The 26,232-nt window shown below is 36.3% G+C and overlaps 1 protein-coding gene across 5 annotated transcripts; it reads right to left on the reverse strand.

Annotated features, from left to right (window-relative positions):
- Positions 1-465: 465 nt before the first annotated feature.
- Positions 466-25,813, reverse strand: LOC102603349 (transcriptional corepressor LEUNIG_HOMOLOG-like). 5 transcript variants are annotated; one of them, XM_015303013.1, is made up of 18 exons: positions 25,553-25,641; positions 18,865-18,971; positions 18,119-18,176; positions 15,185-15,282; positions 14,722-14,834; positions 14,325-14,632; positions 13,836-13,875; positions 13,649-13,751; positions 4,976-5,025; positions 4,141-4,290; positions 3,955-3,996; positions 3,595-3,730; positions 3,261-3,370; positions 3,014-3,160; positions 2,302-2,457; positions 1,825-1,941; positions 1,522-1,719; positions 466-951 (listed from the first exon to the last, which is right to left on the reverse strand). In XM_015303013.1, exons 4-18 carry the CDS (start codon positions 15,255-15,257, stop codon positions 802-804), a joined length of 1,893 nt encoding a protein of 630 aa, XP_015158499.1. In that variant the 5' UTR covers positions 15,258-15,282; positions 18,119-18,176; positions 18,865-18,971; positions 25,553-25,641; the 3' UTR covers positions 466-801. The 5 variants fall into 5 exon arrangements, with proteins under 5 accessions (XP_015158499.1, XP_015158500.1, XP_006362509.1 ...); XM_015303014.1 differs by lacking the exon at positions 1,825-1,941; XM_006362447.2 differs by lacking the exons at positions 18,119-18,176; positions 18,865-18,971; positions 25,553-25,641 and having other exon boundaries at positions 15,185-15,772.
- Positions 25,814-26,232: the final 419 nt, after the last annotated feature.

Below are 26,232 nucleotides of genomic sequence, written 5' to 3' on the forward strand. Positions count from 1 at the left end.
ATCGTTTCATAAGAGAGTTCTTTTTTGGTTGTCCAAATTTTAGCAAGTAAAATTTCTATGGAATGATGTTCCAACTTATCCCTATTCAATAAATTCCACTAGATGAGTATCATATGAAGATAAACCTAGAACAATATATTGACTAAAGTTAGTAACAATGAAAGACATATAATTAAGTGTTATAGAACAATTGTTATTTTAGAAGTGAGTGTGTATCTGCGATAGGGTAAATTATACAATAAATATACCATATTGACTAAAGATAGTAACAACGAAATAATATGTTCTAATCCTATAGAACATAAATTACACAGCTTTCCTTGAAACAAGATCAATGCAAAATCGCCACTCGCGTAGTTGCAATGACTATTTATTTCAACTATTTTAGCCCGAATCAATTGAAACCCAAGTCAGTGTTTCTATGCCTAGCTTTATATAGATATAAATATATGAAATAAAACATCATTTAACAAAAAAATATTACTATTACATACTACTTCCCAATTTAAGAAATCAAATTCATTTAATCATATCAATGTTTGTCATTTTATAACCAAGTCTAGTGAACATTTCAAATAGAGATAAAATGGAGGAGTTTAAAACAACAGTTAATGTTTGTAACTGAAACAACCTTTCAAATAACTCATTCCACTGGTGATGTGCCAAGAACAACATCACCTTCCTTGGTCCAAAATGCATACGCGCTGCGAAAGGGCATATGCAGTTGATAGTTTCATTGATGTAATTTGGATAAAAGAAACAAGGAAGAATGACTGTTGTATCTTGATCCACAAAGAAGTGTCATTCCCATATCTTGATCCATTGGTCATCACTCACTGAAGCTACGATTCCTTTCGAAGGTGAATTTACTAATGAAGTAATTATACCAGAATGTGCACTATATGGTCTAGTTATGTTCCTCTGCAAGAAAGGATTCCACACCTCCAACAACTGCAACAACATTTAACAGGTATCAGATAAAGAGGTAAAGGAGAAAAAATAATCAAAGGACTATACATGTGAATAAACTTCAGATCTGACACGACAACTACTCAGTTTGGAGTTCTAGTAGTCGTAAATTTCCCTCAACAGAGAAGTTATGAAGCATTGCAAAATCATCAAACACGAGTAGGGAAGAAAAAATATTCAAATGCAATCAACATTTTCTTTATAGAGATTAAATAAATAGCAAGAATAACAGCAATACTCTCGGAAGAAAACCTCATATCAAAATGAGCATTCCAAGACATATTATTATGACACCATAACGCAAACCTGCAGACAACGCTTATTCTTACCCTCGTATTATTCCTTTTTCATTTCTTAGGGTTTGGCTGACAAAGAGAGAAGTTCTGTATTTCATTTTTAATTTTTTTCGGAATGGTTCAATATCTAAGAATCCTAAGTTATATTTGTTGTTTTTTGCATATATATATATATATTAATTGAGTCAAGTCTGCAAAAAATTATGTATGAACTCAAACCCTTATCAGAAAAATGTCCAAATTGTGGTAAGCATACCTTATCAGAACCAATCACCAACCCTAGAGGGTGCCCAAAGTGGAAAGTGCATGACTGGAACTTATTTCCACTAGAGTACAATTCATATAAACACTTTCCGTCACTAACAGACCATATCCGCGCACTATCTTCACTCACAGATGCCAGGTAGCTCCCACTCATCTCCCAGCAGATTGAATGGATGTCTTTGACGTGTCCCTATAAATAAATAAAAAACGAAACCACATTGATATGATATAGTTACACAACTAATGAGATATATAAAACAAAAGCTTGATAGACGATCAAGAATAAGCATCTTACTTGTAATTTTTTTTGGATCTTGTTAGTCTCTACATCAAAAATATTTATAATATTTCCAGTAGAACTAGCCAAAAAGTCCCCAAGTTGAGGTTGAAATCTAACTTGACTAATACCTCCCTGCATTTGTACCAAGAGCTAATCAATACAGTTTTTCATGAATGAATTATAGTTAATACTCAATAAACCACTCTTTTCAGAACACCGTACAATGCGTTGTTGAATGTGATACAGATGTTCTTTTGAAAACCTTGAAATTACGAAGAAAAAATAATAAGAAAAAACAATTCCTACAATCAAATGCAAGAATTCAAGAAAAAACACATTCAACAATGATTTGAATTGGATAATTAAGTAATCTTCAAATAGAAATGGAAACAGAAACAACAGCTAACTATCGAAGTATGGAGCCTTCGTATGTCATATAGAGATGCCTTTTTATCAACATCCAAAGAAAAAGAAGAAAATAGAGACACCAACCTTAAAATTGAGTTTGCAATCACCGCTATTGACATCCCACAGTCTAATCTCGTCATTGCTATCACAAGAACTGAGGAGACTCAACTTTGTTGGATGAAAATCTATTGACATCACATGCCCATCATGGCCGACAAGCTTTTGGAAAGGATTGCTTCGCTGGATGAAGACAAAATGGTGAAACATGTACCGTATTGTGGTTATAATAGACACAGATCAAAAGTAAGCAATTCAAGTGATTATACAGTAATTCTTATGAGAAATCCTGATTATCAGTAGAAAATAAAAAGACTCTAAAGGTCTAAAGATGTTTTGGTAACAGGCAAGTTCCTCAAATATTGACTCAAATGAAATGTATTATAGACAACATAATATTATGATGTTGATATTTGATATAATTGAGACAAATGTTTTGAGTATTCTCACTACTGAAAAATACAATGTAACAATAAATGTCACATGGAAAATTCAATGAGCAGCTAAAAATAAATATATGTTCTCATTGCAGTACAAGCAAAATAATCGGGATAATATTAGCACAGAAATCAGAAGAAATAATGTGGACCAAGAACAAGAAAATCATAGAACTAATGAATATATATCCTGGTGATTTGAATCTGTGCTGACTGCTACTTGTGAGCCGTTACAACTTAAAAGAAAAGTAACTGAAAGACTCATTCGACAAAGGATCTGCAATGGAAACTAGTGGTAGTACCTTTGTTGCATCCCATATCTTCACAGTTCTGTCAAACGAAGATGATGCAAACACTGTTGAGTTTGGTCTAAAACAGACATCTGTGACTTGATGAGCATGCCCTTGTACACTACAAGTTCTGTTATTTCCTAACTCCCAAATCAAAACCTAACATAGATCACAGTACAAGTTTGTTAATGGGAGAATTTCAGACAAGCACTCTTCCATCTGACCAGCTAAAATCCTGTTGAAGATTAATAAGACAAACCTTCCCGTTGTCTCCACCGGTAGCCAACAACTCTCCTTTTGAATTGAAGTGGCAACATAGGAGCTTGCTCATTTTTGTGTCAAGGTTACTAATCTCTTTAAAAGAGTTTTCTGCAAAGCAATATGAAATCAATTATCCTTTGTGGCCAATTGGGTTCTCAATATGACATTAGATGCACAACCTAACAAGGTGAGTATAGAGCCAAACAACAGGTGACACCAGTTATGTACAGTCCTTATGGAGGATTAACAATTTCTGTCAACAGTCAATTATCTAAATTGCAACATTTTTAATATTAGATTTCTTAGGAACCATTAAACCTGTTGTCCCCTACCTTTCTGCGGAGTAGCAAATTTTTTCGTCGATGCATCGATTGAACTACTTGCAATGACCAGACCATCATCTCCTTGGGAATAGCAGCTTATAGTCTTATTCTTTGCAACACCAGAGACGGTAGCTTTTATGCAAACCTACAACTCAGGAAAATATTAAAGGAGCAAGAATGAAGTAGATGAAGACTACATTGACATTCCATACACATTCGTCCAAGTGACTATTATGGTGACAGAGACAAGAACAAACTAGGAAAGTGAAGTCCAATCCAAAAAAATGATGATGTTTATCAGCGACAGAGTGAAAACGAATCACCAGCACATGAAGGGCTTAAGAAGTAGATGCAGAAAAATGATCTTACGGATGCCAAAGAACTCAATGGAGCTTTCCTCTTTATGCCACTCTGATACAAAACACAAATAAGAAATTAGAAGCCAAACAGGGGCACATGTTTCCTCAATTCTGGCAGTGCTAAAATATTGCTGAAATTTAACGACGTTCAAATAAAATCAGTTTCTAGCAACAGCCTTTGTGATATTAGCCATACCTTATTTGAAAACTGCAGTCCCAGCTGGTTTATTTTCTCCTGCACTGCAGGTTGCTTTCCAGATCTTCTCTTAAGTCCTCCCATAGGAGCTAATTTTTGATGGCTAGTTGGTAAAAACTCTGGGGTCCTCTGATCTGTATCAACTAACATCTGTTCAATGGCAGAAGAAAAAGTTAAGGCAGGAAAAAAATCTCAATCACAACAGTGTAGTAGGGTAAACCTATATTTTGTCCCTCAATCTGTTGATTACTGGACTATGCAAATACTTTGAAATTTTTCTCTTTTTTTCTTTCTTCTACATAGGTTTCTGCTTTTAAAGTTGAGTTTTAAGTTACAGTTCTTATTTTACTACTAATAACTTGTTGTACAAGGTTTTTACAAAGAGATTTCAACAACCAGAAAATTCTAAAAACCAACTCATGGTTTCCATGGCTAAAATAATTGCATTATGTTACAATCCCTAGGAGCGAAATAGTTACTTGAGTATTCAACTTACTCCTGCATCTATTCCACTTGAGTCAGCTTGAGTGAACATACGGAAGAAATCAACAGTACTTGCAAGGGCAGGAAGTTTGAGCTTATCCAATGTATGTACTATGTACTACTACATTTGGTAGAACATCCTATAGTGGAAAGGGTGTAGTTCTCAAAAGACATTTAGTTGGCACTATTACATTGGGATGTACAACTGGATGGCTAATGACGGGGAATTGAAGCAACTCCCAGGGTTGAATATGAAAGGAATGAACTAACAAAAAGCTGACCCGAACCTAGAGGTCCTAAACACCATAATGGACTTCACATTTCTATTAACGCAAAAGTTCAAGGTACTCACAACGGATGGCCATCCTTGATGAGATGCTTGTTGGAGAGATATGTTGTTCCCTGCAGGAACAACAACGCAAAAAGATGATCAAAAGGAAATCTAAATTTAACAAGAAAGATAAGGTGATCTACGGGTACAAAGCATAAGAAGATCAAAAGGAAATTTAAAATTTTGAAAAGAAAGATAAGGAGATCAAAAGTGCATAAAATGCCAACACAACCTGATGGAACATTGTACAATATATAAAAAACCAGCTAGGCCTCAATTCCGAGCTACTTGGGCACATTGTAAAATTTAATGGTAAAAAGTACTTGAAATTCATCTATCTGATCACAACACGAACTTCTCATGGTGCTTTTTCTAAAGAGAACATGTACTGAATAGCACTCATCAAACTGATTATTTTGCTGAATCCAAGTCTTAAAGATTGTCTGTTTATTTCATACTTCCTTCCATGTTAGTTTTCCTAGTGTATTTTGCAGTGAAAATTGCCAATTGATAATGAATCGAACTTCAAAATGAAACTGGAACTAAAACTAAGAAATTACAGTGATTAAATCTTGGTCAGCAATTCAATGGAAATTAATTGCACATACAGAGTTTCATCTTCAAAAAACTCAAAAAGATAAAAAGATGTGAAGGGAAAGGGCATTGTATCAAAGTTCTATTTTAGAAAAGCCTCCGGCGCATACTTGCTTTGGTGGATCTTATTCCTAAGTTGTCATATGTTCATCCTTTCTTACTTCAACCTACAACATGCATCTCTACCCAAATGGGGAAGTGTGTCATATACAAACTTAGTTGTAAATTTTTTACTAAAGGTAATCTCTAACTAGCCATTGGCATAATCACCAAGAGAATGGGAGTCAACGATAGATATCACATGTGTAGTTTCATCAAGTTGCGCTCATATATCAAACTAATTTCAAATTGGAGTAGAGCTCAATTCGAATATATGTACACAAGATCAAACACAAATCATTATAGTAACAAGCAAATTTACAACCTTAAAATCGAGTATAATACACATATACTAGTATAATAAATTTGTATCTTAGAATCAAATCGAAAAATAATTTTATATTACAAACAACATACACAGTGAAATCCTACAAGTGGGTTCTGGGAAGGGTAGAGTGTACACAAACCTTATCACTACCTCGTTTCCGGAGGAAAAATATTTTTATATTAAATATATAAAAAAAAATTGTTTTCTATAAGTGTAATACTTGATAAACATTTAATACACTTTATACTTATGTCAAAATAATTATTTTCAACAACATTAGTTGGCCTTAAGGTTACACATGCCAAAATTGATAAACATGCTAAGGTTGAGTTAGTCGAGTTGTATGTACAAACAAATGTGGCTCGCAGCTCGCTTAATATCTCTAATTAGTTGAACAACTAAATATTACCTGATAAATAAGGAACAAGAGCAACCTTAGACCCATGCAGGCAACATTTATTTATCTTTTGAAAATGGTAATTGTTTCTATTTATGTAGAACAGTACATAGGTTGTACTGAAACCCGTATTTACACAAGGAACTCTAATAATACCGACATATCCCTATAATGACTCTAAGACATCAATGATAGAGACGGTATCATAAGGGTAAATTTGATTACACCAAAAACACAAGAGTCAAAATGCAATTCAGTTTAACTTGTTGCATACTACTCTCCCTATTCTCAAAAACTCTAAGGTTTCTCTCTTTCCATATTTTCCACCAAATAGTTGGACAATTCTCCAGTTACTTCTGTTTTTTGCTTGTGTCCCTGCTTCTTCCCAGCTATATAGAGCCTCTGAAATTCTCCCAGGCATGGACCAGGAGATGTTTTAAGTCTCAGGAACAGATTCCACAACTGGCCAGTGACTTTGCATTGGATGAACAAATGATTGACTGTTTCTGCAGTTTTCCCACATCTAGAGCAAAGTGTAATTCCCCTCTTCATTACATTCTCCTGTGTCAATACTGCTTCTTTAGCCAATAACCACACAAAGCAAGACACCTTGTAGAGGATCTTGGCTTTCCATATATGTCTCCAGGGCCACTTGAGTAACTGCAGATTTTGATGGTTCAACTTCTTGTACACTGCACCTACTTTAAAAATCCTCTTACTGTTTCCCAACCACTGCAATCTGTCCCGCCCTATTTCCAGACCACTAAATTGATCAATGCTTCTAAAAAATTCTATTACTCCTGGAATTTCCCAGTCATTGAGGTGTCTTCTAAATACAAAATTCCACCCTTAAGGAGTCCATAAGTCAGCTATAGTACTTTGTTGCTGAAGAACTAAATTGTAGATGTTAGGGAAGAGAGTCTATATATTTCCTTCTGCATGCCAATCATCCTTCCAAAATCTAGTTTTTATGCCATCTACCCCTTTGATCTTGGTGTTAGGTTTGAATTCATTCCAAAGTTCTCTAATGAATTTCCATAAGCTAACACCATAGGGGGTGGTAACCTCCTTTGTCACCCAACTATCACTCTCTTCATATTTTGCCTTTATTACTGAGCCCCACAAATTCTTATTATCATTTGAGTACTTCCAAAGCCACTTCATCCTCAAAGCTTTGCTCTGGTTCTTCATGTTCTTGATCCCCAGACCCCCAACTCTCTTTTCAGTGATCACAGTTTTCCATTTAACTAAGTGATATCCTCTCCTTTCCTTGTTCCCTTGCCATAAAAAATTTCTCCCAATGCTATCCAACCTATTGATGATTCCTGGTAGGACAGGAAATAATGACATCATATATGTTGGAAGTGCATCAAGCACAGAATTTATCAAAGTTAGTCTTCCCCCTAGTGAAAGGTACTAAGACTTCCACCTTGCTAGCCTCTTCTCACACTTCTCAATTACCCCATCCCAACCATGCACGCCATATTTATAAATCTATACCACATGTCATTTTCATCCGAAATGGTGTTCGTGTGGCTTGGCTAGGTTAGGAAGGGAATCACAAAGAAACAACTGTTATTCAAGAATCTTTTTCTATGTTAGCTAGTTGGGCAGGCTTTCATATGGTAGACCCCCCCCCCTTTAGATCTTAAATTGGTAATACTTGTATGTAGCCAATCACATAGCTCTACATGAGACCCTTTCAAAGGCCAAAACGACATTCATCAATCCATCATCCTCATTCCTTTCCTTTATGTGAACTTGAACAATGGTAACTAAAAGATGTACCAAGGTCATCAATTTTTTTGAGGTTGAATATCCTTACATGTTTCATATGGGGCAAGCAGGTGGCGCACATGTGCTATAGAAGCACTTGTTCAAAGAACCGCAATGAACATCAAACTAGTGATTCATTTTATTGGGCTAGTGTGCTATAAGCCCAATTGTGTGATCAAGATTAAGAAACTCAATTACCCTTCGGGGTGGCCCAGTGGTTTGGGCTTGAGACTTCCATGTTGGAGGTCTCAAGTTCGAAACCCCTTGCGAGCGAAAGCAAGGGGTTTGCCTTTTGGATCGAGCTCGTCGCACCAGGCTTGCCTAGTGAGGCTACCTCTCCTATGTGGTTTGTGAGCTAGTGCATAGGAGCGGGGGTTTTACCCTGTGCGCACCCAAAGAACAGCGGCTACAGGGTTTCCCTGTCATAAAAAAATTAAGAAACTCAATTACCCTTCGGGGTGGCCCAGTGGTTTGGGCTTGAGACTTCCATGTTGGAGGTCTCAAGTTCGAAACCCCCTTGCGAGCGAAAGAAAGGGGTTTGCCTTTTTGGATCGAGCTCGTCGCACCGGGCTTGCCTAGTGAGGCTACCTCTCCTATGTGGTTTGTGAGCTAGTGCATAGGAGCGGGGGTTTTACCCTGTGCGCACCCAAAGAACAGCGGCTACAGGTTTCCCTTGTCATAAAAAAAATTAAGAAACTCAATTTGAAATCTTAGGTTGGTTAGAAATATATCGAAAATAACTAAGATATTACCACATATAGTCTAGGTAGTACTCCTATCAAGGTAGCCCATGACTCATCAATAAGTCATTCTAAGTGACACGTTACCAATTTATCATTCTAGAGTAACACTGTTCTCCTTATTTTCTCGAAAAACAAAGTAACACCATGTTCCATAAACTTGTATATAATAATAGTTACACCACGACACATTGATTGAATCAACCGAAAGTTGGCTATTTAATATACTTCTTCTTATAATAGTATAGTAACTTTAAAGTCCATCGCTTAGCCTTACGTATTGAATGTTTTAGTTCTAGAATAGGTATGAGAGTTGAGGGAAAGAGAATTAACCAAAGGTGTAAGTGTGAAGAGTGAATTCTATTCTATATTTTAAGATCACTACATGTTCTCAAAAATTCAAACCTACAAACTTGCTCTCCTCCAAAAGCCCTATTCCCCAAGCCCTCATAACATTAGTCGCTTCCTTGTGCTTGCATTCCAAGTTAGAATTGCTTGGAGAAGGAGAAAGCAATTTAGGCAGATTCAAGTTTGTTGAAGTGTGACCATCTCATTTAAAAGTTTAAACTGTTAATGAGAGGACACTTTATATGCTTAATTATATTCTCAGCACGACCCCTCACCTGTGGCCCGATTCTTTTTCATGAGCCAAACACGTAAAATTTCTCTTTGATAATGGGTTGCAGTGAAACTCGATCTCAGGACCTTTACGTGCTTCGATACTATGCTCAAGTATGTAACTATCTCATCTAAAAGTTTAAGTTGTAAGAGAGCACATTTTTATTTACTTAATTATATCCTCAACAAAGTCTACGCAACTTAGGTAGTTAGTTCAAAAGTGACTACAGTACACTTTAGGAGGCAGGCTAATTCTAATCAACTTTGTGCTAGATTCATTGCCAACCTATGTGATGTCCCTCTTTGCTATGCCAGCTAAGTACTCAAAGTTCTAGACAAATTAAGAAGAAAATTCTTATTGCATGGCAACAAGGAGCATAAGGGTTTCAACCTGGTGAAACGGAACATAGTGCAGCAGAGCAAGGAGCATAGAGGTATGGGGTTTAGAAAGTTGAAGCTACAAAATAGCAGCCTGCTCAAGAAATGGTTGTGGAGATATGTTGAGGACAGACCAGCCCTGTGAAAGAAAATAATACAGCAGAAGTACAAACAAAATGGACAATGCATTGATGAATCCAATGACACTTAGAGTTAGACTATGGAGGACCATCAGGTCCCTTTGGACCAACCTTGGGAAGAACCTTACGGAGAAAAGTAATCAGACCCAAATATGACGAGACTGATAACTGAATGACTAAAGAGGTCACCACACCTTATGGTGCGAGTCTGTAGAGATCCATTAGTGTTATGGAATGAATTCAAACCAAATATTGAGATCAAAGTGGTAGATGGTGGAAGAATTGATTTTTGGTAGGATGAATGGCACGAGGCTGGCATCATGGAACTTTTATTACCAGATATCCCTAACTTGGTACTTCAATCCCATAACAGTTGCAGAGTTATGATCCCCTCAAGTTGGAATTTTACTTTTAAAAGACATCTAAATGACTGGAAAATTCAGAGTGTATGTGACTTTTTCAGCACAATTGAGCCCTTGGAGGTATGGAGATTGGACAAGACATCCTAATCTGGCAAGGTACTAAAGAAGGTGCTGAATACAGAAAGCTAAATCATCCCATTCAGATCCAAGAAACTAGCCTTGAAAGAACATCTGAAAAGTTCAGATACCTCTTAAGGTTGCCTGTTTTGTGTGGTTGTTGGCTACAGAAGCAGTTCTTACACAAGATAATTTAATGAAGAGGGGAATTCAGCTGTCCTGGGTGTTTCTTTTAAGGTGAAACTGTTGAGCCAGTTAACCATCTCTTCCTGCGCTGCATGGTTATAAATCAGCTACGGAGATTGTTCCTTAATCTTAAGAAAATCTCTTGGTCCATGCCTGGGAGAGTCACAGAAGCTCTTCTGAGCTGGAAGGAAGCAGGGACACAGGCAAATGATAGGAAAAGATGAAGAATTGTCCCAGCTAGTATATGGTGGACAATTCAGAGTGTGAGACTTTTTCAGCACAATTGAGCAGTTGGAGGTTTGGAGATTGGACAAGACATCCTAATCCGGCAAGGTACTAAAGAGTAAAGACAGTGCTTACAAAGTAGGTGCTGAATAAGAAAGCTAAACCATCCCATTCAGATGCCAAGAAACTAGCCTTGAAAGAACATCTGAGAAGTTCAGATACCTCTTAAGGTTGCCTGTTCTGTGTGATTGTTGGCCACAAAAGCAGTTCTTAGACAAGATAATTTAATGAAGAGGGGAATTCAGCTGTCCTGGGTGTTTTTTTAAGGTGAAACTGCTGAGACAGTTAACCATCTCTTCCTGCACAGCATGGTTATAAATCAGCTACAGAGATTGTTCCTGAATCTTAAGAAAATTTCATGGACCATGCCTGGGAGAGTCACAGAAGTTCTTCTGAGCTGCAAGGAAGCAGGTACACAGGCAAAGTATAGGAAAAGATAGAGAATTGTCCCAGCTAGTGTCTGGTGGACAATTTGGAAGGAGAGGAACCTTAGATGCTATGAGAGTATAGAGAATAGTATGGAGAAAGTCAAACTGAATTGTGTTCTGCCGTTATATTTTTGTGGTAACAAGTTGTATTCCAATGATATTGTCTCTATCATGGATGTTTTAGATTCTCTCTAGTCACAGACAGTAGATCATAGAATACTCTTTTATATATAGTTCCAGAGCAAGCAATGCACAATTTTGGTTTAATTCAGATACAGATGCAATTACCATTGCCAAAATAAAAACTTCTCAGTTTTTAAGATGGTTAAAAGGGAAAGAGAAAGAATTCCTAACTGGACGTCCAAACTGACAACTAGTAGAGTCGTAGACATAATTTGAGCTTTTAAGTGGACCTTGGTGAAATTAGAAGGACCTAGATTAAATTATTATTGACCACTCACATATGAGTAAACTATGAAATAAGTTACCTTGACTGAAAATACTTGATAAAAATCTAGAACTCGACCAAGGCTAAGAACTAAGGCATTTAAACAGAGTATGATGGCTTCAAGATGAGCTTCATTATCTGAGCTTGTTTGGAAGAGAGTGTTAAGAAGTCCCACATTGGTAGAGGGATGGGAATTTGGTCTGCTTATATGGACTTGGACAAATCTCCCCTCATGAGCTAGCTTTTGGGATTGAGTTAGGCTTAGGTGTCATATATTTCTACATGGTATCAGAGCCAAGCCCCTCCCAATTTGTTGTTCACCGATGTTGGGCCCCATTTATAAGTGTTCACGCTCACGCTCACGCTTCCGCTGAGGTCTGGGCATGCGGGGGAGTGTCAGGAAGTCCCACATTAGTAGAGAGATGCGAATTTGGTCTCCTTATATGGACTTGGACAAACCTCCCCTCATGAGCTAGCTTTTGGGATTGAGTTAGGCCAAGGTGCCATATCTTTACGGAGAAGGATGGATTTTATGGAATGAGTTTCTGCTTGGATCGTTTCAATTGAATATTGAATTTTGAATTTAAGAAACTTCCTCAATCATATACATTCTGCTCCAGGAAACAACTCATCCAAAAAAGATCTAAGACAAATCACTAACCCGAATAAACATATCCCATCTGTTAACGATTACTTCCAGCCACAAATGGTCAATTTTCCTAATTTGACCGTGAGGAATCTTAATCTTTAGAAGTTTAACTAAGAGACTGACCATGCACTACACTGCTTCATCTTTTCTATCAAACAATATTATAAACCTCCTAATAGAATCATTATTACTTGATGTGGACCATATCACAATTTTTTACTTTTCTATGTCCTAATGTGGATTTACCGTCATAATAATCTATAAAGTATACTTTAAGAGTTCAACTCAATTTATTCGACAACCCAACAAGGACAAATTGTATTGTTGCAATGTTATCACCATCAGTGTTAGAGCTTCAATCATCCGTTCTAGATGTAAGTCTATTGCTTCATGCTCCTGATGCCTAAATCCACCAATGTGCCATTACTTTACAGTTAAAAGCTAAATACTCAAGAACACATTCAAATGGTTGTGTTATCATGAAGTAACAAATTAGTCATGTCTCTTCGTCATTTCAAGGATAATAGGAGACCCTTCTCTCTTCGCATAACTTTCTTTCCTATATATACTAAGTATAGAAGTTTTCTCAAAATATCAACATCTATATTTGGAAAGAGAATTGATGCATTCAGGAGCAGTTGTTGAAAATCTTGGTATCAAGAGCTGCTGAGCATCTGTTATTAGTTTCCTACTAAAACAGAGGAATGTTTGATTTGTTCTGGAGGGACTGATAGCTTACAAATAGATCAGCAAATCCTAGTTAACAGGTTCAGGTATCAGCAAAAACTAAACAATCTTAATCTGATTACTTGTGCATCTTTCAACAATGTAATTCTTCTTTTCAATTTGGAAATGACCAAGATATTCAGTATCTGATCAGACCCTATCTTAGTATATAAAGATAATCCCTTTAAGTTGGAGAATCAAAAGCAAAGCAGAAATACTATTTTGATGTTTATGGCAGAGATACACAATAATCTAAAAAAAAAAGAAATTTATAATGTGCTACACATTATAAGTAAGCGCTCTTCAATATATATATAAAGTATTTGCAGACTATATTAATGTTCAAACAGTCAACAGACCAAAGCAAAAGACAAAAATTTACAAACTAAATGCAAAATATTTAATGTTAAATTACAAACAGACCTGAATCATAAAGTTCCAGTGAAGAAGGCAAAGCGTTTGCAGGGGCATGAATACTTGGTTCCATTAGCATAGGTCCTCCCAAGTCTATGCCAGGTCTGTCATCCTGAAAGAATAAAAACTTGTCAAATTTTTTCAACTAATTATTCATTAAAAAAGTTTGCAAATGTGTGAGGAAATGTAAACACACTCTTGCATTCCACTTCGGAGGTGCAGTTGGCATTTGATAGCTGATGGACATGAACATACAACAAACAAAATTAGAAGATTCTGATACGCCAACTCCACAATCAAAGTAATGGTGGTTTCATATACAAAACATGTTTGGACCATCTAGTTAATGTGAAAATTTTATCGCATAGTATAGGCCAAGCAGTTGGTTCTAATTACTAGACTAATGAGCATTTCTTAATAGCCAAGTTTTGCAAGGAACACTTGAAATTTCATATCTCAGAAGGTCATAATTAAGAGCAACACACAGAAAGAATAAGAACATGGCTTTGTTCAATTTTCTTTTGTTGCCTTAGCAGCTTAAGACAATTATATTAGACCAATTAAGGAGAACAAAGTACACATCACATCAAGCGCTCAACCTTTACTTGTTGAAGTAACTATGCAGACATTGTATTAAAATGTGGCAAGAATGATCAGTTTAGCAATAAACATAACATGGTATTACCCAGAATTTCTTGCAAACGGAAGCATGCCACCCATTTCACCTATCTCAGGAAACTGTAAGCCTAATGTCACGTCTCTTTGAGAAGACAAATCTAGTGACGCAAAATTGGTATCATAAGCTGACAACAAATTTAGAATTTCAGCATCCATAACATCAGGACCAATGGACTCCATCACAGGAGAGGATGTCATCAAAAGAGGTGACGACATCACAGGCATCACATTAGATATGTTTGCTTTTGTATGATCAGAGGCATAAGATTGATGCAAACTGTTATCAGCCACAATGTTTTCCACAGTCTGTGAGACCTGAGAATTTAGAAATCAAGCATTTAGTTAGCAATTATTTCATATCAGTTAAACATGAACAAGGCATAGGAAAGGTCCATGGGTAACACCTTATCAAAGGAATCAGTGGTCAATACAGCATCGTCAGGGAACCTAGATCTGTATGCTTCATAAAATTTACCCCACCAAACTTGCAGAAATGCTTCATGGGGAGAATTAATGGCTGAAACGAACCACAAAATCAAAAATCATTACATCAAAGCTCGATATCACATCACATTAACTCAATCAAATATAGTAAAGGACAGTTAATACAGTAAAAACATCCAACACTAGGTAACTACGATGTATCACATCAATCAAAGAGAATGACCTCAATTTATCAACCAAATTTCAACATGATCAACAGTCTACCATATGGTCATATGTAAGAATTACCAAACAAATTAAACATAAGAATTTTACGACCCTTTAAGATAAACAACAACCATTACTAAAACCCCTCCTAATTCATTAAGTGATAATTTCTAGCAATTGATTAAAAGAGAAAATTCATTAAAAAGAGTTACTTACCATTACGATTTTGATTAGCCTGAATTGCATTGGAGAATGCCTCACCAGCCTGATGGAAACCTCTACTAGACATGTAATCGAGAATTACACGGTCAAGTCTGAAAAAGCACAAGCAAAGAAATCAAGAAGCATGATTAAAAATAATCAAACAAAGGGAAAAAATCACATACAACAAAAATCAAAAGAAAAGTAGACAAGCAGAGATTATAAAGAATATTAATCATTAAAAACGTAAGTAAAAATAAAACTTAGGGTTAGTAGCTTTTGCTATAAAATAAATGAAGATCTATCATGTAAAAAACTTACGAGAGTTGAGCTGCCGAACTGGTCATGATTACTAAAAGCAAACCCTTAGTTAACCACAGAAAAAAGGAGGAAGGAGATTTGGGCGAGAACAATTGGGAAAGATGAAGACTCTCAAGAACCAAAATCTCACTTAGATTACACCAAATATATATATATATATATAAAGCATGAAAGCCCTTAGCAAAATGTCGTTTGTCTACTTTACCCTTTTAAAATAGTGTTCACACTAGACAAAATAATTATTTAATTATTTCATGATATTTAGGCTTAATAACTTCCCTACTATCTAGAAATAGTCATTTAATAAAAAGGGTAATCTACTAGTTGTTCTACCTCATAATTAAAGAGTTTATTAAATGACTATTCCTAGATAGTAGGGAAGTTATTAAGCCTAAATATCATGAATTAATTAAATAATTATTTTGTCTAGAGTGAACACTATTTTAAAAGAGTAAAAAAGAAAAACGACATTTTGCTAAAGACTTTCATGCTTTAAATATATATATATATATATATATATATATATATGTGTAATCTAAGTGGAATTTTGGTTCTTGAGAGTCTTCGTCTTTCCCAATTGTTCTTGCCCAAATCTCCTTTCCTCCTCTTTTCCGTGGTTAATTAAGGGCTTGCTTTTGGTAATCATGAACAGTTTGGCGGCTCAACTCTCGTAAGTTTTTTTACAAAATAGATCTTCATTTATTTTATAGCAAAAGCTATTACCCCTCAGTGTTATTTTAACTTACGTCTTTGATGATTAATATACTTGATAATCTCTACTTGTCTACTTTTCTTTTGATTTTTGTTGTATGTGATTTTTTCCCTTTGTTTGATTCTTTTTAATCATGCTTCTTGATTTCTTTGCTTGTGTTTTTTCAGACTTGAGCGTGTAATTCTCGATAACATGTCTAATAGAGGCTGGTGAGGCATTCTCCAATGCAACTCAGGCTAATCAAAATCGTGTTGGTAAGTAACTCTTTTTAATGAATTTTCTCTTTTAATCAATTGCTAAAAATTATCACTTAATGAATTAGGAGGGGTTTTAGTAATGGTTGTTGTTTACCTTAAAGGGTCGCAAAATTCTTATGTTTAATTTGTTTGGTAATTCTTACATATGACCATATGGTAGACAGTTGATCATGTTGAAATTTGGTTGATAAATTGAGGTCATTCTCTTTCATTGATGTGATGCATCGTAGTTACCTAGTGTTGGATGTTTTTACTGTATTAATTGTCCTTTACTATATTAGAGAGATATGTTTGATTGAGTAAAGTGATGTAATATCGAGCTTTGAAGTAATGATTTTTGATTTTGTGGTTCGTTTCAGCCATTAATTCTCCCCATGAAGCATTTCTCTAAGTTTGGTGGGGTAAATTTTATGAAGCATACAGATCTAGATTCCCTGACGATGTTGTATTGACCACTGATTCCTTTGATAATGTGTTACCTATGGACCTTTTCTATGTCTTGTTCATGTTTAACTGATATGAAATAATTGCTAACTAAATGCTTGATTTCTAAATTCTCAGGTATCACAGATTGTGGAAAACATTGTGGCTGATAACGGTTTGCATCAATCTTATGCCTCTGATCATACAAAAGCAAACATCTCTAATATGATGCATGTGAAGTCGTCACCTTTTGTGAATACTAGGTTTTTGTAAAGTGACAACTTTTGTGAAGGGGGACTACCACTTTGATGTATTATACATGTAGATATATATTTTTTTTAAAATACTAGGTTTTTGTGAAGTGACAACTTTTGTGAAGAGGGACTACACTTTGATGTAGTATACATGTGGATACATAGAAGTAAAGTTCACCATTCTCAAAAAAGAACATAGTTGATAGTATCCTAATAAAGACAGCTTAAGACAGAGATAATGTCATGTGCGCACCCTAAAACAGTGAAGACAACTATTTTTGCTTATTATAACCAGGCTAGCTTGCAGACACCTCGAGTGATTCGACAGGGCTACCTCCCACCTGCATTGGAACCGAATTAACTTTGTCCACCAAGGTTTGGACACATGGAAAAAAATTACCTAGTGTGTTTTGCCTCATGGTACTTAACTCACTTCATGACGAAAAAAATTACCTAGTGTGTTTTGCCTCTGCTGGGAACTGAACCGGAGACCTCATGGTTCTTAAATCACATCATGACCATTAAACCATACCCTTGGGTGCACAAAGAAGACACAACTATTCCAGCATGTAATTTTGGTACTTTGGCTTGAAAGAGAACAGAGATTTTTTGAGGGCAATGCTAAGCCTATTTGTGAAGTTAGAAACAAGTGTTTGTGCTTTTTGGCCTATTGGTGTAACATGCTAAATGTATATGACTAAATACCCTGCTAGAATTCCTCAGATCCCTACATTTTCAAGGGAATCAGAGTTTTTGTATACATACATATCCATCAACCTTCTTGATGCCACTCTTGCTAAAATAATGGTAAAAAAAAGAACAGGAAGCATCTTGAGATCAAGAACCAAATCAGAAATAAATTCCCACATGAATAAAGATGGATGACTCCAGATAATAAACCACATGCTTGAAGGAAATGATCAAAATCATAAACTGCCAGTAAATTGAAGGTTACTAGGTAATGGATTGAATAAATACTCACTTGAAAAGATTTCATCCAAATTTTCCCTTTTTGTTCTATTTTTCTCTTTGTCCTTTACCTATGTAAAAAAAAGTCAAGGTTACAAGACTTCACTCCAAAAAAGAGCTCAACAAGGGGAAAAACAACAAATGAGCTAGAGTTTCAGGACAGCATGGTGTAATACATTTTTTTCATTTAAATGTCCTATTAATTCACTCGTTTTTATAATATTCAACACAATTGATGCAAAACAAATCATTGAAATGTTCTATAACAATATTTACAAGTTTCTATAACAAATATTATTTTTATAATTTTATTCTTCACCTATACCTGATATATCAAAAAACTGGGGCGTAAAAATTTAATAGGAGTATCTTTTCTACATTTTCATAGACACATAATCGTGGAATTACTTTGACTTGAGGATCTATGAAGTACTATTATAATAGAGCATCTTGCTCTTCGAACTTTTGTTATGTAGAATAGGTAAAACACATTTTGCTCTTTCTAGATGGGATATACTAATACTGATAAGGTAATATGATACACTTGATAATACTCATTCAGTGAACACATGAAGAATGGTTCATAATCTGATAACGTAAGACACCCAACAACTTCAAAAATTAGGCTAATGCTAGAAACATGGCCACTAGTAGATCTCTTCAAAAACCAAAGTAATAACCAGCATACATGTTATCATGAGAAGACATGTTATATTCATCAACTCCATTCCCTAAAAGACACAAACTAAAATTTACAACCTGCCAGCCTCAACTCTTCTAACAATGTGAGCTTTTGAACTGCTTCAACAAAGCCGTCACATACCATACCCCAATATGCAATACTAAGTCATTTTAGATTTCCTGATCTGGTGAATAAAAGCAGATATTGAATTAATAGCAGCATTAGAGCAAGATTTCCAAATGATATTTCTAATACAGAAGATTAGAGCAAATATACAATAGGATAAAAACAATATGCTATCTTACTTTATCAACCAATAGAAAAGATAATACATGCAATATGCTATCTACGCAGATCATTATATCAAAAAAGCAGTTTTGAGGGTATCCTTTAATTCTTTTGGAGGAGGATGGACGAAAGAAAGCAGGGGGAACAAATTTTTAAGGTAACGCAAACAGGGAGTATAAAAAGTTGCCAAAATAACTAATTCAAAAAGAAAATACAGAGGCCTAAAAAGTACATTCCCTCTCTTTTTATTGCAATCTGCAAGATGGGAGCTTAAGGAGGATAATGATTATTTTTTCCAGGTAAGGTAGAAGGTGGTTGCTAGCTATCTTGTAGATGAATCAGTAATATTTTACCATTATTCCCACAACAGGTCCAACAAGTTTTGCTCTTAATATTTAAAATTGATAACAACTTTCCAAGTTGATGCCTTTCCTGATTTGTACAGTGTAATCAACAGAAGTTATGTGGTTGCTGATGCTTGGGATGGTAATTGCTATAATTTTCAGTTTAGAAGGAATTTTCATGACTAGAAAACTGACAAGAGTAAAAATATTACTGGAGATTACTAACGGAATTGCATTGGATAGCATACCGAAAGACTCTACTTGATGGGAAGGCAGTAAGGAAAAAGAATTCCCAGTGAAATCATGTTAGCACCAGCTGTTGAGGAAGTTGACCAGTAATAACAGTAACAGGCCTTAGAAAATGATTCGGAAGACGGGCTCCAAGCAAGATTGCATGTTTTGGTTGGATAGCAGCATACAAAGCATGACTGACGCGGGACAAAATTGAAAAGCACGACTTAGCCTATGTAGTTGGTGCCATCTTTGTAAGTATTATTGGTAATATGGTGTACATTTCTGAATTTTTATGGTATACATTGGGGCATGCTTGCAAATGTGAACCAAGCCTTATGGAGTTTGAAGGGTCAACCAGTATGAAGGAGGCAAACGAAGACTTGGATGATCATTCCCCTATGCATTATGCGGACAATGGCTTGAAAGAAGTCCTAGGTGCTTTGAGGATAGAGAGGATTAAGGTAGACGGCCAATGGGTAGTCGAGCGTTTCCCCCCTTGCCTGTGATAGAGTGGGGTTCTAGTCTGGAGCATCTATATGTTTCCTTATCAGTTATTATTTTTATGCTAGTGTTATCTTATCCCTTGATTTTACTATTTTAGTAACGATGTTGTCTAATTTACGTTGCTATCTACTTTACATTATTTTACGGTCAGTACTTTTTTTCATAATTTTCATCATTGCTTTGTACTCTTGCTCTGTGTTCAAACATGTTCTCGAGCCGAGAATCTAAAACAGCCTCTCTATCCTCCAAGGGTAGGGGTAAAATTTATGTGACCCCACTTGTGGGACTATAATAGGTATGTTGTTGTTTTTTTATGACAAGGGAAACCACCAGCTGCTACCCTTTGGGTGCGCACAGGGTAAAAACTCCGCTCCTATGCAATAGCTCGCAAACCACATAGGAGAGGTAACCGGCACTAGGCAAGCCCGGTGCGACGAGCTCGACCCAGAAGGCAAACCCCTCGCTGGCAAGGGGTTTCGAACTTGAGACTTCCAACATGGAAGTCTCAAGCCCAAACCACTGGGCCACCCCGAAGGGTCTATAAGAGGTATGTTTTTGGTCTGGATGTATTCAGAATCTTATGACTTGGTGTAATGCCTTTTTCGGATTTGGACACTGATGTTGTGCTAGAGAGCTTAGATTCCCTCCAGTTGTATCTTCATACATAGTTTCCCTCAAGCTTGTAGCTTTATCCCTATTACACACCCTTCCTTCAGAGGAACCTTACGCACCAAACATTTCTCCAAGTGTGTCTAAGACACCCCATTTTTGTGATTGACCAGTTTTCTAGAACATGTGTATGTCACGCTGTGAAATGTGTCATTAACTTGGAAAAAATAAAAAATACTTCATCTTTTTTGAAGAAAAAAAAAACAGATCCACCGGTGGCCACCTCTCCATCATCTTCATTTCTCCATCCCTCCCTCTTATTCCCACATAAACAAAATCCCAGAGTCTCCATAGGCCATCTCTCATCCCCAAACTCTTTTCTTCACCCTACTAGTAAAAATTCTTCCGATGGGTATTTAAAGACAAAAGAGAAAGAATAATATACAACTGGGAGACTGTGCAGACACATCCTTTATTTCTTCCTCTCCCCACCTTTTCTTATGATGATTAAGGTATAAATTCCAAAATAGTTATGAGTATTAACTCTGCCCGTATTAGTCCCACACATAGAAGTTGGTGGAACAGCTATTATGAATATTACTACCATACTAAGAATATTAACTTTTTAATGCCGTCATTGAAGTTTATTTCTTGTCGATGTCAACAAGTCAGTTTTCATAGTTGTTGTTGCGCGTATGTTCTTGACAATAAAGACGATGATATTAAAAATGTAGACAGGAGGCGTTCTGATGAAGCTTTAGACACTTCTTTGGCTCTCCACTCGCCTATTTTGTGTGTAAAACTAGGCGCGTGCAACATGGCAGCGATGGTTTGTCTAAAATGTTTGCTTGTAAAAGGTTTTCCCTGAAGAGAGGTATGTAATAGGGATTTGGATACAAGCACGAGGGGTAAACTATGTATTAAGCCTTTGTGAAATAGATTTACCTGTACTTATGAAAAATAATTATGTTAGTCAAATGTCTTGTACAAAACACGACAAACAGAATAATTAGGAAGTCCTTAGTCCTTCCGATTATTCTTCCTTTGAGTTAAATTAGTGTTATTAAATGTCATTGCTTCGTTGCTTAAATGGGATGTAAAGTGAGGAATCATGGCTTCATGGTTGAAGCATGTACTTCAAATAAATATGTGCTTCAAACAGTGACACGCAAATGATCCCAACGAGACACAGGTTGATTCTTTAAATCTTAACATCGAGGATTTGGAGTAATACTGATATTATTGCATATGGAATGTTGAAATTAGTTATTTTAATTGAAATTTGATTATATAGTACTAAACTTATATAAGTATAATATTTTGTTAATTTCCACAAATTGTGGCGCCACACTTTACTTTAACTGATGAAATTTTCTACCAGCTAACTTTAAAAAACACAATTTTATATAGCAAGAATGGATATAAGTAATTAACAAAAGATGGTCACTTATCCTTTGCAATTGCTCATGTACAGCCAGTAAAATTAAGCAGTTATCAGTCTATATCAATCACTCTCCTATAAAAATACACATTCTTCAACCCTGGATCCTCCACTGCTTGGGAGCTCAAGGTTTCATTTTCTATTTCACTCTTGATGGATATTGGATTCTTTCCACACCAATCATTGTTTCATTTGTAAAAAAAATAAAATTGTGAGAGGCATTAACAGATAACAGTGAGCTAGATACAGTTGAATGAATAATTTCGATTCCTCTATTCACCAAAAAAACAGCTCCTCAAATAGCTGAGCATTCAAAAATAGAGTGAAGTTGCAATAGGCCAGCAGCCACATAACAGAAAAAGAAAAAACTTATATAGCATGTTTTAGAATTGCAACTACTTTAGTTAATCATCAGACGTCAAGGGTATCACAATCATCTGCATCTGAAGATTGAGAAGAGCATCCTTTCACTTCATGTATCCTGTTTTCTCATGTATCGTTACCTGGAGTATCAGAAACAAGTGTGGGCAAGAAACAACTGGATAAAAGGCTTCAGCATTAAGAACAGGAACAATGAAATCATGGAGGTGATTCACTTATTATATGCTGATGACACTGTGGTTTTCTGCGAAGCTGAACAAGAACAAATTTGCCACCTAAGGGTGATACTGGTGATCTTTGAAGCTTGCTCTGGGTTGAAGATTAACCGAAGGAAAAGCAATATTTTTCCAGTGAAAGAGGTGCAACAAATTCAGTCTCTGGCAGATATTTTGAGGTGCAGGATAGAGGAGTTGCCCACAATTTATTTGGGAATGCCATTGGGTGCTAATCACAAAGCTGTGAATATATGGGATGGAACAATAGAGAAAAAAGAAAAAAGACTAGCTCTTTGGAAATCACAATACTTTTCCCTGGGAGGTAGAGTTGTTTTGATCAATGCAGTCCTAGATTCTCTGCCAACATATGTAATGTCTTTATTTCCCATCCCCGGTGAGGTGGTGGAAATCTTAGACAAGTTGAGGAGGGATTTCTTACGGAAAGGAAGCAAGATTGAGAAAAGTTTCAACCTGGTAAAATGGAGCGCAGTTCAGCAAAGCAAGAGTTATGGAGGTCTAGGAGTGAGGAACCTAAAGCTTCATAATAAGAGTTTACTTATCAAATGGCTATGGAGATTTACTCAAGAAAATCAGTCCTTGTGGAGGGAGATTATCCTTCATAAGTATGGTCCGGAGGGGCAGTGGTGCACTAATAAAGTGACTAATACATATGGGGTTGGGGTTTGGAAATCTATCAGGAAACTATGGATGACTCTCAAGCTAAACACTAAAGTTAGAGTTGGTAGGGGAGATAATATACTTTTTTGGGAAGAGGACTGGAGTGGTCATGGCACTCTTCACTCCCTTTTTCCTGGACTGTTCTCAATAAGCTTGAATACTGGATGCAGTATACAAGAAATGTGGTCCCCTCAAGGGTGGAACCTGACTTTCAGAAGACCCCTAAATGATTGGGAAATACCATGGGTAGTAGATTTTCTCAAACTAATAGGAAACTTCCCGGGCACTAATACAGACTCAGACAAACTCATTTGGAGGCACCACTATGATGGAATTTTCACTGTTAACAGGGTATACAAAAGGGGACTGAGTGTTGTTGCAGGCAGGTCAACTGGACCTTGGAATACTATATGGAAGAGTGTGGCTCCTAATAAAGTGAAATGCTTCACTTGGCTAGTAGCTAGGAAAGCATGCTTGACACATGAGGCATTGCAAAAAAGGGGGTCCATCATAGCATCTAGATGCCTCCTCTGCAAGGAGGCACTAGAAACCAACAAACACCTTTTCATGCATTGCAAAGTAACGACACAAGTTTGGGCTATGTTCACTTCCATTGCTAGTATCAACTGGATCATGCCTGAACATACTGCAGATTTGCTTAGTTGTTGGACCAGAAGAGGAAGAAGCAAAAGACAAAAAAGATGGTGGAGGACAGTCCCAGCCTGCATCTGGTGGACCATTTGGAAGGAGAGGAACCAAAGGATCTTTGAAGGAAAAGAATCCTCTATTTTGAAGATTAAGTGGAAAGTTATTACTTCACTAGGTTTTTGGTGTAAAGAACAGAATATAGAAGAGGAAATCCAACTAGTGGATTTTATAGGCTCTTTGTAAGTATCTCTCTTTTCTTTTTTGTAAACTTTTTGGAGGTGGCCAGCATAGACTTAATGCTGATTGAATACAATTTACCAATTTCAAAAAACAAGTGTGGGCAAGAACTTGGAAGCAAGCTGATGATCTTGGTTTAACAGCAGATTCTTTAGTCTGTCCAAAACTTGGGCAGCTTAGGCCTTAGCTGACAGAGCCTCCTTGACCCTTATGTCAGCGTTAATCCTGGCAATAATGGCAGCATTGTGGAAAGACTTAAAAGCAATGGTAGCAGCGACAAACAACTGTTTAGCCAAATGGAGGTTGATTTCAATGGTGTTATAGTTGATTCCAAGATGTATGATTGAATCAAAGTAATTTGTTTAGCATCATTGGGAGTAACATACAAGAAAGTGAAATTAAGGTTACAACAAAGAGGGCACAAGTAACCAGGGGAGGAGGAAGCAGCATCAGCGACGCAAGAGAGTTGTGAGATAGACGGGCATTTTAAACAAAGGAGATGCTGGCGAGGGGGAGGAGGCGTTATGGAGGAAGGCATCAAAGCAAATGGAACAGAAGGAACTAGAATGGGATTTCAGTATGCAGGAAGTGCAAATATGGTGGTGAGAGGTAGCACAAACCACGTATCGGCGTCCGTAAACACCTTCATATGGCTGCTCCTCCACCTGCTGCACCATCAGAACAAATAATTTTCTCAATCCCTGTGGCCTATCAAAATCTCACATTTATTTATACAGATTGATATAGGAAACTTGTTGATATTCAAAGTATCCAACGCCCTCCTTGTTCTCTTGTGTTCTCTGAATGCATTCATAACTAATTGAAATAGATACATATTTCCTTTTTTACTTGGAAATTGTGAAATATCACACAAATTTGTTCCTCCTATCAGCAGCATCCACTTATTTTCTCTCTATCTATCTTGTCCCACTTTGTAGATTCTACTTACGTTGGAACTGATCATTGTATGTATATTTCCTAGTCGAGCCCTCATTAGCATGTTTACTATAGGCCTACCAATCAGTCTCCACTAGCAACGTTTATTGTGCTTCCATAATTGCGCTAGCAGTAAATTTTTAATCATTCTAGCTGTTCTCCTTCGCTTTATCAAAAAAAAAAAGCATGCTTTCATATGGAAAATTTAAAAAATTCAAAACAAGGAAAACAAACAAGAGCCAGAAATTACCTCTTTCTCTAAGTCGTAAGGCATGTCTAAAAGTATCGAAGTATCCCTGCACATTCGCCTCCACATAGTGCAAAACTTTCTGAGTAGAGTCCGGTATCTCTGTAGGCATTTCGTGGCCTCTGCAACATGTACTCCTATATTACCTTCTGGCAGTTCCATCCATGGCGGAATTTTCACCATTGATGACTTATTGCTTTTTCCTTTATCCTTAATATTCATTGTTAACTTCTAGGGTTTCAGTTGTTTGATGGGGAATTAAGGTAACTGCACTAATTAAGGTGTGGGTGACAAAAAAGTCTTAAAATTAAAATTGGTGACAAAAAAAAATTGACCAAGTCAAACCTTTCTTAATTAGTGATTAAGATAATTAGGGACTAAAGTGTAATATTTAAAACTTCTAAACTTTTAAAAACATTCAAATAAACCCATTCCAATTGTCTTTCTTTTTCTTTGCAACAGCAGCTTGAAGCCCATTTCTTTCTTCCTTGCAACTGCTTGTAAGCAGAGAGGGACGACATTGTTGCGAAAATATTGTTGGTGACTTCCAATACCTTCGTCTTGGTCTTCTTCGTCATAGCCGTCTTCTACCTCAAGGTAACACTCTTTTCTTTTCTTTCATTGTTAGGGTTTTGAGATGGTAAAGATAGAAATTTCATTGGGCTTTAATAGGCCTCCTTTGT

This window comes from Solanum tuberosum, unplaced genomic scaffold (genome assembly GCF_000226075.1).
Source record: "Solanum tuberosum cultivar DM 1-3 516 R44 unplaced genomic scaffold, SolTub_3.0 scf00402, whole genome shotgun sequence".
In the NCBI taxonomy this organism is placed as follows: Eukaryota; Viridiplantae; Streptophyta; class Magnoliopsida; order Solanales; family Solanaceae; genus Solanum; species Solanum tuberosum.